This window comes from Thermobia domestica, chromosome 2 (genome assembly GCF_964235325.1).
Source record: "Thermobia domestica chromosome 2, izTheDome1.hap1.1, whole genome shotgun sequence".
Classification (NCBI taxonomy): domain Eukaryota; kingdom Metazoa; phylum Arthropoda; class Insecta; order Zygentoma; family Lepismatidae; genus Thermobia; species Thermobia domestica.
In genome coordinates this window covers 76,810,608-76,823,230 of record NC_137455.1, presented here as the reverse complement: position 1 = coordinate 76,823,230, position 12,623 = coordinate 76,810,608, and the positions used below count along the sequence as shown (strand labels likewise).

General features: G+C 34.3%; 1 protein-coding gene across 5 annotated transcripts in view; it reads left to right on the top strand.

Annotated features, from left to right (window-relative positions):
• The window catches only part of LOC145672908 (uncharacterized), a 196,141-nt gene extending 194,294 nt beyond the window's left edge, over positions 1 to 1,847 (top strand). For all 5 annotated transcript variants that reach the window (XM_081742138.1, XM_081742131.1, XM_081742121.1 and 2 more), the window contains one exon: positions 821 to 1,847. In XM_081742138.1, coding sequence (XP_081598264.1) covers positions 821 to 1,062 — 242 coding nt within the window. In that variant the 3' untranslated portion in view covers positions 1,063 to 1,847. The remainder of the gene's footprint in view (positions 1 to 820) is intronic.
• Positions 1,848 to 12,623: the final 10,776 nt, after the last annotated feature.

The following is a 12,623-nucleotide window of genomic DNA, read 5'->3' as shown; positions in this document are numbered from 1 at the left end:
ATATATGATTTTGACCCAAAGATGATGATTAAGGTTCTTACCTAGTAAAGACAATGAAAAATACCCAAAATTGGAGAAAATGAGTTTGGTGCCGAACAGTTATGATGCCATAAACTGCGCACCCAAATTTCCGGTCTGTAAGGAAAGGTCTGGAAACTTATTAGTTTGTCTTAAATTTATTGATCTACACATGTGAAGTCCCATTGTTTTTATAAAATACATCTGTAAATGTGCTTTGCTTTGTGGTAAAGAGTTGAAATTTTATATAATCATAACTTTTTTTTTTTTTTTTGTGCGGGAGGGAGAAGCTTGGTGATAGAGCACTTACCTGTGGTTCAAAGGATCTCTAGTTTTATCCCAGACTACCCGTATATGAGCTTATGATAGATAACATACTATTCGTGTGGATTCTCTCGACGTTCTGTTTATTTCACATTTTACTCATTTTAAAATCATCATTCACGTGCATTTATCACCACTCTAAATGGTTAAAATGTGTAATTAGAGAATTTGAAAACCAAACTTTCCATTTAATATCGTATTGTTTAGAGGAGCATAATGTACATTTAAAGTAAAATGTTGATAAGGTGTATATATATATATATATATATATATATATATATATATATATATATATATATATATATATATATATAACTAATGTGATTTATTGGCAATTTCTTTGTATACAATTATTAGCTTCAACTAAAGAAAAAATGTAAGGTTAATCACATTTTTTCTAAAGGAAATAATGAAACTCTGTAAGTCAGGTTAAAAAAAAAAATCTGGATTAATATATTTCGGGTATTTTTCTTTGTAGGAGACAAGTTTGATACAGAGTTCGTGAAGTTGAAGGAGGAAAATGAAGGATTGAAACGCCGATTACTGCAAACAACAAGAGCACTACAGAAAACATTAAGTCAACTAGAAGTCGCTAACAAGAACAAGAAACAAGTGGAGAAGGCGATCTGTCGACAACTGCACAGAACTCATGAAATCTTACAAAAAGCTCGTGTGAACTTAGAAGCTGGCTATCGGCATTCAGAGCATCATGATACGTGAATCACAAGAGTACAGATAAACTAGTTACCGTAGTGTTTGGTAGTATCTGCAGCCTTCAAAAGGCAAACAATTGTTGCCAGAATCATCTAGTTATTTTTTCCCTCAGAGAGAGAGAAAAAAAAAAACTTCCATTGTTGTTTCGGTGTGCTAGGAACGAATGAGTGTTGAAACGGAAAACAGTATTAACGTTCCAAAAGAAGTCTTTTTCATCGCATACATTATTTTTTTAAGAAAAGAACGAAAATTTTGAAGTTGTACGGAACCTTTGTTTGTATTTCAAATTCATACATCTTTGATAGGTGACACACATTTGTTAATGAGCATAGTATTCTTTTTGTTGCTTCCTTGTTCCAGGACCATTCTGCAACTTTTGCTGCAGGGAAATTGCTCAAAAATGAAAACATTTCCCTCCTTTGTGATAAAAAGCATATATATTGTTAACAATAACGATAATAGTAAGAATATTTTGAAACATTATTGTGCCAATCATATACTTCCAGATAATTTTTGATTCTTCCAAAATTAATACTTGTTTACCTATCTTCTTTGTGAAGGTCTTGTTTGTGTGTTGGTACACTTCTGTTGTAGTGTAGTGTGTATTTGCTGTTAATGTTCCAAAGGCAATGTATGTATGAGAGTGTGGTAAATAGCTGTTTGCAAAGGAGTGGATGTGAAGAACATGTAAATTTTGCTTTATGGTGATAAATGTTCATCATATATATTTTCTTTCAGAAGAAAGCGATGTAAATACTTTCTATGGAAAATAAACACACCGTAATTTTTAATTATTTGTATTTTTTCTTAATTTTTATTTTAAACTAAATAATTAAGCAAAATTCAGCTACTTACGTCTCTCCTGTGGAAATTCGAAACCGTAAAGAAGCTGGAAGAAGACTACAGAGCAAACGTGTGACTAGAGATTTTTATTCGTTTTTAATTATTAAAGGAGGAGGGATAATTTTTCCCCATGTTTAAGTGTGGATGAGGACACATATGAAATTTGTCTAATATATTTGTTGTTTCGAATTTGTACAGGCCGAAGAGAACCAGTTAAATATTGGCGCACATCATATTCAAGGACATTACATAATTAAGCACTATTGAAAATCCTAATTCAATTATCGTATTGTAGTAGGTTATTATGACAAAAGCCTAGACTAGCCACGGTGCGAGCGGCCCCGGGTTTGATTCCCGGTGGAGACACTTGGTCGAAAAAGTGTAACGACTTTTTCAGGTCAGTCATCTTGAGTGAGGTTTTTCCCGGGTTTCCCTCAATTTCACCAGGCAAATGCCGGGATGGTACCTAACATAGGTCCCAGGCCGCTTCCTTCCTTTCCCAATCCTTTCTTCCTTCCCTTTCATCGGATAGTGTGCTCACCGAGGAACGTCGATCTCTCATATAAGTGACGGGCTAAGTGGCCATAGATGCCGACAGCCCAAAAAATTCTAATCCCTTAATTTTCATTTGTGTTGCCGAATGGGATAAAAGCACACAGAAGAGGAAAAGCCCACGTCTGTACTTCAAATATAGTACTTGAATTGGTCGGCTTTGCCAAACGAGTGCAAATCTTTCAGAACGAAATACATATATTATACTCTACCTAGTTTGATGGATATCAAGTACGTTATGGACCTATACATCCAATTAAAGTTTATGAACATAAGTAAGTACAGTATCGATAATTCGAATTTCCAGTTGGATGTTCTGTACAATCAGATACGCAGAATATCCTAATTCTAAGAAACGAGAATTCCGTTCCAAAACCAATTAAGTTGTTGTATATTCTAACAACAATGGATAATAATTTACTTTATATAACAATTTAAACACACTTCCTGGCCGCCTCAGTCAAGTTCTGGTTATTTCCGAAACATTTGTTTTCTCTTGCTTTATTTTACAATAAATTTTAGCCCGAGTGTTTGAAACAACGAATGCTAAAATTGAAATAAAGTTAGATCCTACACAGTTGAGAGATATTCCGGAGATTAAATTGAGACAAAATCATGAAAAAACATTCCTGTAAAATATTGTGTAAGAAACCGTAGAAGACTTATGCCGAATTACGTAGGAATAGAATAGAATAGCTCTAATGTAAGCAATTTCCGGAAGATCCAATCTACGGTTTTTTTTTTTTTTTTTTTTTTTAAATAGTAGTATAACGCGATGTTATAAATTAATCGTAATATCATAGAGGGGTCAAAAAAAATGTACTCACTGTTTGTAATGAAATAATTTCTGAACAAAAAGATTTACAATCACTAATCCAATGTGTAGTGTAGTGTAAGGTATTAAATTTGTTGTGGTAGGCAGAGCTGGCAATTTATGCCACGCATGTGCAGATGATTGGTAGTGGAAGGAGCCAGTGCAGCAACAAAGATGAGTAGCAACAATGGCTGCTGAGGTTCACTTATCATTTGTTGAACACAAGGCTGTACTGGAAGTACGAGAACATTCACGAGGTACAACGGCACTGGCAGTGTTCGAAACACTCCCACCAACACATCGAACAATTGTCCATATTCGCGATAAATTCGAAGCCTCGGAACAATTGAAGATGTGCACAAGGGAAGATCCGACTGACCACGAACAGATGCAAGGCCGGCGTCCAGTGCTGCGATGTTGCAACATTTCACCTGATCACAGCAATAATCAGTTAAATAGGGAGCATGCGAAAGTGGAGTGAGTCGGTCAAGTGTATGACGCATTCTGGAGAGGGTGAAGTGAAAAGTGTAAATGTTTTTTTTTTACATGCAACAAGATGGAGTCTCATCTCAGAACTATCGAGATGTTAAGGTTGTACCTGATAAAATTCTACCCGGACGGAAAGTTGGTCGAAGAAGTCCTGTTGAGTACCCACCACGGTCTCCTGATTCGGGGATCGTCGAGAATGACATATCGACAAAAACCAGCAATAATCGATGAGCTACGTGAAAAAAATCGTCCTGTGCTGCCATTACGCCAGATACACTAACAGCCCTACTTCGTCTCCATAGGCGTTGTATAGAAGCTCGTGCTGGCCACTTTGAACACTTACCATAACCCTTTCTAAGTGCCACAAATTGTCACGAAATATGGACTAGCAAACGGTGAGTACATTTTTATACTCCTCTGTATACTGTACTCATACAAAATATTTTCGTTCTTCAGTTGATTTTTCTCCGAAATTTGTAACGTTATATATATCGTACGATTTAACTGAACTCATCTAATCAGAATCAAACTCGGCATGGTAGTAGACTTTAACCTGCTATATAAGCGTGTGAAATATGGACATAATAAAATCCTACCTAGGTAGATACTGCTCAAATAGCAATTAAAAGTCAGTCTTGGGCAGGAAAATCAAATCATATAAAGATATTTTTGTTTAAAACGATTATCTGTATTTCATTTATCCGTATAATCTAAGGTAACATCTGTTACATCCAACTGAAATTACCGACAGACTACTGGATATAGTCATTTCCAAAACAAAGAGAATTCGATCTAGAGCATAGTCACAAGGAAGCTGTAGAGAAAGTCTACGAATATGATGATGGCTTCCAAAAACTCGAACTAGAGATCCTTTCCACTTGAGGGAGAACTCTAACACGAAGGCACCGTGCCCCCTATTTGATTACTAGACACCCATGAATTGCTAGTTTTGAGCGAGAAATCAGACTGTCTCATATTTTCTTAAGTTTGTACGCAAATTACATCTAAAACCAAAAAAGTGCTGTTTGCTAGAGAAAAAACAAAAATGAACACTATTTATATTGAAAGAAAGTTCATTTCTCGGTTAATTAGCAAAACTCTTTAACTTAAAGTTGCATATAAGACAACCTACAAAAAGGGCTTCAATGGTCCTTCAGTAGATCGTTTCAGACAAATACACACTTTAACATGAAATAAAGTTGATATATATATTTAAAAACTCAGATGAGATCATGGAAGGAGGAAGTTAATTTGAAGTTAAAGCTTCAGTTTTGTTGATACAATCAACGTTTGTTTAAAGACTGCAATGTTTCTCCTTTATTTCAGTTCTTTTAAATAACAATCACAAGGATAGTATATGATACATGATACGCGATCGATAAAACTCACCCGATCTTGAGACCAAATTTGGTATGTTAGTCGACCTTGAAAAGCATAGTAAGTATATGAAATATGGTGTGCAAATCTTCGGTTCTCAAGATCGAGCCAGAGGAGAGAGCTCTAGCACTAAGCGAGCGTGTGCCGCTTATTGAAAATTACTCTATCCTTACTATTAATTCCTGTTCAGACATCTGGAAAGTTTGAAAACTCGCCTCATTTTTCGCGAGCTGTTACGATGATTCATTTATTTTCTTAAAAGAAAGAAGAAAAAAACTAAAAAATATGACACTGGAAAAACGTCTATACTACACTTATCGATTGAATGGACATACGTGTAAAAAAAAAAAAAAAAAAAAAAATGTGGTGGACCACTTTTCGCCCTCAGAACACCTCTAATGCGACATGGAATTGAGTCACAGATGTCGGAAATGGTAACAAGTGGATTTTTATACCATTCTGCGTGCAATGCATTACTCGATTCCGTAAGAGAGAAAAGTGGAAATTGCGTTGGATTCATGTCTCCAAAACAATCACAAATATTCAATTATGTTCAGGTCCGGAGGTAGCTAGGCCAGGGAGATGCCTAACCTTATCCCGATGTTCTTGAAACTGCGCTGCTATAGTTGCAGGCAGCTGTGTGAATGGCACATTATCCTGGAACGGGGTCATTGCTAGGAAACAACATCCGGACCATAGGATGCACATTGTCCCCTAAAATGGCGATATAATCACGGGTAGTGACGTTGTAACAAACTTTGTTACAATCTTTCATTTTTAGGTTTTCATCCCTTCTTTTTTTTCTTCTTTTTTTTTAAAAATTCCTTTGAAAATCTACTATAAATTTGCGATCTAATGAAAATTTTGCGCTAAGACCCATCCATCTTTAGTCGTCATTCCGAATGGATATTTTAATTATTAAATGTGTAATAAAACGAAAGAAAATATCTTTCTTACAATATAGAAGAAGAAAAAGTAAGACATATAATTTATTTATTTATTTTGCACCTATTACAGGGCATAAACCCCAATTACAATAGGCTTACATACAGTAAAATATAAAAATTTCGTAAATAGAACAAAAATACATAGATTCAAACAAAGTAAGTAAATAAAAAGTTACAATAAGAGAAAAGAAAAAAGAGAATTACATACTTTCTTTTCAAATTATCTCCATTAACATGGGATTTCATAATCCAAAACAGTAATATACATACATACATACATACATACATACACATATGCACAGGGGCGGATCCAAGGGGGGCCTAAGGGGCTATAGCCCCCCCTTGACGCTCAGGTTTACACTGGATAAAATGGGCTTCAATTCTGCTTTACACTGGATAAAACGGCAAATTATGGTTTAGCCCCTCCCTTGATCATATCCTGGATCCGCCACTGCATATGCATATACAGTACAACCCCTCAAATCCGAAAACCCGGCAAATCCGAACACGTTCTCACTTGAAAAAATTAACTACAGCTAGAAAATTTAAAAAAAAAATATTCACACAAATTTAGTTTTTTTAAGGTTTTAACATTTTTAGACTTAATGCTTATTCAAAACGTTATAAAATAGAATTAAGTTTAGATAAAATAGGAAATAGTTTACGTCTACTTACGTATTTCAAAAAATCCAAAAGAATGAAATCATTTTAGGTTAACTGGATTACGATTCACACGAAAAATTACAACACAAGATTAAACAAACACTAATTTTTCACTTGAAGTCAGTTATCTTTAACTGTCGAAGATTAGAAAATTTTCCCGCGGAGGCAATTCCAAGCCAGCGTCGCATGAACATCACGTCGTTCGAAGTGGCTGACGGGTGTTCCACAAATCGTAGTGCAACGTCAAGAGCAGAAGCAGCCTCTGTGTACGTCACGACGTCCGTAGGAGCTTCCTGTCCCTCATTGTCACTCCCACCTACATCGCTGTCACGCTGTCCCTGGACCATGTTTACTAAGTCCTGGTCACTATATTCTTCGTTCACATCAACTGTTGCCCACTCTTCTAAGCAACCTTCTCCTTCATTCTCACAGCCTGGGACTTGCTGCATAAGATTAAAGGAGTTCTTGTTGTATGACAGGGGTAGGGTCAGGTGCGTCTTCAAACTGGAGATCAGGCCAAAGCTTCTTCGAACTTTTACGCTGAAAGTTCTCGCTTGTGTCTTACCATGATTCAGCTAACCAGTAAATAACGTCTTTAATTCTTATTTTTTTTCAAGTTTTCACGAATAGAACGGCAGTCATTTTCAATTAAAAAACGAAGGAGCTTCTTCCTGTAGTTTAGTTTCACGTGGTTGACAATCCCTTGGTCCATTGGCTGCAGAAGTGACGTAACATTCGGAGGCAGGAAAATCGCTTTTATGTCCCCGCACACCAACTGCATGTCGGACGGATGGGAAGAGGGATTGTCGATGAGAAGAAGTGCTCGTTGTGGCAGATCATTTTCTTTATTGAACTTCTTCACTGACGGAACGAATTGGTTATCGAACCACTCCTTGAAAAGAGTACCTGTCATCCATGAGTTGCTCTGATTTCTATAAAATACTGGAAGTGAATTCATATTTAAATTCTTCAAAGCCCTAGGTTTGGCATATTTTTTTATCACCATTAATGGCATCTTGTTTGTTCCTGTGACATTACTGCAAGCTAAAACTGTAAGCCGCTGTTTGTTCATTTTGAAGCCTGGTGCAAAGGATTCCTCTTGAGAAGCGAGACTTTTGTAGGGAGAGCTTTAAAATTCAAGCCTGTCTCGTCTGCATTATAAATTTGCTGAGGCGAATAATTTTGCGATGACACTATTTCAGCAAATTCTGTAATGTAATTTTCAGCGGAAGCTGTGTCAGCTGACAAGCTTTTCTCCACAAATCGATAGCTGTCTAATTCCATGCCGCTTTTTCCATCGATCCAACCATCCGTTGCTCGCTGAGAAGGATGAATCATCGTTCATCAATTTTTTCAGATGCAACGCTTTTTCCTGAATCAATGGACCACTAATTGGCACGCCTTTCTGTCGTTCTTGCGGAAAAAAAAAAAAAAAAAAACTGCTTCATCGATTTTTTGATTGACAGACACTGCAGCGTGATGACGTTGTTTTAATGCCTATTCACTTGTGGTTGCAGAACACTGTTCGATTTTAGCACGATTTTTTTTTTCAGTCACTTATTGTTGCTTTTCCAACTCCGTACTCGGCCGCTAACTTGGTCAAACTTCCGCCGTCGCCTAAACGTTTTAAGGCTTTTAACTTTTGTTCCACGGTACACGAACTGTGTTTCCGCTTACTCGACTCAGCCATTACAGTACGTACTTTTAAAACGCCAATTCAAGCTGTTTATTACAATACGTAAACAAATATTAACCGCACAAATGCTAAAACACTTAACACTTAACTAACGCCTTATTTATACGCATGATCCGCACTATTCAGCAGGTGAACGCTCACTAGATAGACGAAATCATTACATCAATAAATACAGTAAGAGGAAGTGGTAGGGGTAGAGTGATAGTAGGCTATTTTTTAGCATACGCTCGCCTAGCAACAATGACAGCTCACCCCACGTACTACACCCGCCAGTCAAGGTCACTGCCCTTTCGACCACTGGGCCACCCTGTCTAACCTCAGTCGTTGTTTTACCGCCAATTCAGCGACGAAATAACTACGTAATATTATTTCCCGGGTAATCCGAACCTCCCGAAATCCGAACAGGCTTCAGCCCCAATTAGTTCGGATTTGAGGGGTTGTACTGTACACACACACACACACACACACACATATATATATATATATATATATTCATACACACACAGACACATACACATATATAGATTCATACACACACACACACATACACACACACACACACACACACACATATATATATATATATATATATATATATATATATATATATATATATATATATATATATATATATATATATATATATATATATATATATTCACAAATACAAATAGATACATATAAGTACATATACTGTACATACATACATACACATACATATTCATAGAGTATTTGTACGAAGAACAGAGAATGCGTTAAGCTATACTAAAACTAAATGAAATCATAATAATTAACTGGCGAGTCTGGAACAGTGTACGCAAAAATTCATATAAATTTAAAACCTTAAATTATATATATATATATATCATATTATTTCCCTTGGAACAACCAGAAATTCTCCACCAGGACGTTTCATTATAAAACAATGCATTATCTATTCAAGGATTACAGAGTCAATATTCTATTCGTTTTATTAAGATCGACCAAATTTGATAATTTTCTTTACTATGTTCATATATATGAGAAAAGGTATCGCAAAATCTACATCTGTATTCATTTTTATAACATTATTATATCTTTTACATAATTTAATTACAAGAGAATTTGAATGAGCTTCTGAATGTGATCTTTTACAGCAAAGCGGAGATCTCATTCGTAGAAATTTGTTGTTGATATTAAAATACAACAATTTGAAAAACTCTGGATTATCGATTATTCCATTTACAGACTTATAGAGGAAAGCAAGTTCTATAAATTGCCTTCTACCACACAAAGATGTGAAGTCAAATTTTTTTTTAGCAACGTTGAATACGATACATTTTCTTTGTATGAAGATCTTTTATATGTTTTATAGTATAAGTATCTCAAAAATTTATTTTGCACTCTTTCAATCTTCCTATTGATAGACTTATAAAAAGGTGTCCAAATTATAGATGCATACTCCAACTTACTACGAATGAGACTATTGAATAAAATCTTTAGCGCTTGTATATTTGTAAATTCCTTCGTACTTCTGATTAAAAATCCCAATGATTTGTATCCGTCATTTATTATTTTTAAAATGTGTGTATTAAAACACAATTTATTGTCTAACCTTATTTCCAGACCATTTACTTCTTTAACTTTTTGAATAGCTTCTTTGTTCAGCGTATACTCAAAACGAAGTGGATTATGTTTTCTAGAAAAAGTTATAACTAAGCACTTCTTCATATTAAAATGTAGTTTATTTAGAATGCTCCACCTATAACACTCAACCAAATCCTCCTGCAATTGTAAAGCATCATTATGGGTCTTTATTTTCTTATACAGTTTCATATCTCTGCAAACATTAAACAATTGGAATGTTTTATTACTGTCGGCAGGTCATTAATAAACAACAAAAAGAACAGAGGTCCGAGATTCGATTCTTGAGGTATGCCAGAATTAACTTTGTACAATTGGGAACTGACTTGATTAAATATCACAAATTGTTTACGGCCTTTTAAGTACGATGAAATTAATATCAAAAGTTATCTGATAAACCAAAAGCTGATAACTTTTTAAGCAATATGTCATGATCTAATTTATCAAAGGCTTTAGCGTAATCTGTATAGATGGCATCTACATTATTCTTGCTATCAAGTGAATCAGAGAGTTACTGAGTAAAATTAAGTTAGTTACTGTAGATCTTCTGGGATAAAATCCATGCTGGTATATAGATAAATAACATTTCACATGATTATATATTTTAGCATAAACAATCTGTTCAAATATTTCAGACGGAGCAGATATTAATGATATCGGTCTATAGTTTTCAACTTCAGGTGGGTTCATTTTTGTGAATTGGGCGGATTTTGCTAATCTTCCAAGTTTCAGGGAAAACTTGTGTTCTTAATATATGATTATAAATGTAACACAATGGTTTCATCAATAATTCGCCACAGCCTTTGAATATATAAACTGGTATTAAATCAGGTCCCGAGGATTTTGATGGTTTCAACTTTCTAATTGCTTTTACACAATCCTTTTCAGTAACAAAATTTATATTCAAGCATTGAGATACCTCCAAGTTAACCGAATCGGTTATATTATAATTAGCAGGATCTTGAAAATATACACTTTTAAAGAATTCAGCAAAACCATTGGCAATACAATTGTTGGCATCTAGAGATTGTTTTTAATAGATCATATGACTAGTTGCTAATTTATTTTCTTTTGTTGTTGATAAAGTTCCAAAAGCTTTTCGGATTTGTATTTATCATATTTTCAGTTTGAAAAATATACGATTTATGTGCCTTATCATCCATAATACTTTTTAATTTTCTACGCAATTCATTAAATTTGTTTAGATTATAATCTGAATGCATTTTCGTTTTCTATATTATTTCTGTAGTAAACCAGCATGGATATGAATGTTTCTTATGTAACATCCTCTTTGGAACATATGTATCAATAATATTATAAAAACAAGCTAGAGCATTATTAACATCCTCATTTATAATTAATCTATTCCAATTTTCCCTCTGTAACCCCTTATATAAGTTATAAAAGTCTGCTTTCGCGTAATTGTATACAGTGATCAGACTACAGTTGATTTTCTTAACCTGCTCCTTGATATAAAATTGACAAGTAAGAGAATGATGATGTTTATCTTCTTTTACAAAGGGACACATATTATGACTTACTGTAATACCACTCTTTACATTAGATAACACTAAATCCAAAGTTTTGTCATAATCGTTTTTTATAGAGTTATATGATTGTAAATTGAATAAAGAGTTAAAGAAAAATTTGCTAATGAGAAACAGACAGATCCACCCTGCATAAAGTTATAGAAAGAATCTGTAACTGACGGAATATTGAAGTCATCAACGATAATCGTTTCATGATATTGAACATTTTGTATGCTCTCAACCTTGCTTTAAAAAATCATGATATTTATCAATTTTAGAATTGGGTGGAAAATATACCGATATTAAGTAGTAAAGTTTGCCACCCGTTACTAATTTGAGACAAACCACTTCCATATCTTCAATATTCATTATCAACCTTTCAACATGTATTTCATTTGATATTGCAACAAGAACACCCCCCTCCCTATTAGGTCTGTCTTGTCTAAATACATTGTATCTATTATCGATAAATTCGCTATTGTAAATATTGTCACACAGCCAAGTTTCAATTAAGATAATGATCTTAAAGTTTGCTGCAGCGATACCTATATATAAATCTCTTAATTTTGTTTTTAAACCTCTTACATCAGCGTTTCCCAACCGGTGTGCCGCGAGGAATCGAAACAAAATTATTAATTTTATAGCAATCAAATTGTAAAGCGTAGGGAAAAATGTATATTTGTATTTCACATTACTATGAATCTCTACTTTGAATCTACAATTTTAAGTTTCATACCGTGTTACTGTTCTGTACATTACTAATGTTGAAAAAAGTATTTGTTGTCATTGTTATGACCATTATTGCTTCTTTATTGTTGCACACTATTTCGCAACTCGAAAACTTAAAATATCATTCAATCCTTTCGACAAATTACCTACATTTGTGTTTTCAAAGTAAAAGAGATTTGTTTGTTCGTTTGCTATTTAGTGATCTTCCTTCTTAGTAAAAGGTTGGATACAGTTTTTAAAAGGAAAGCGTATTTTTAAAAACTTGAGTCCAATATTTCATTGCAATTGTTTTCTATTTTTTAAAT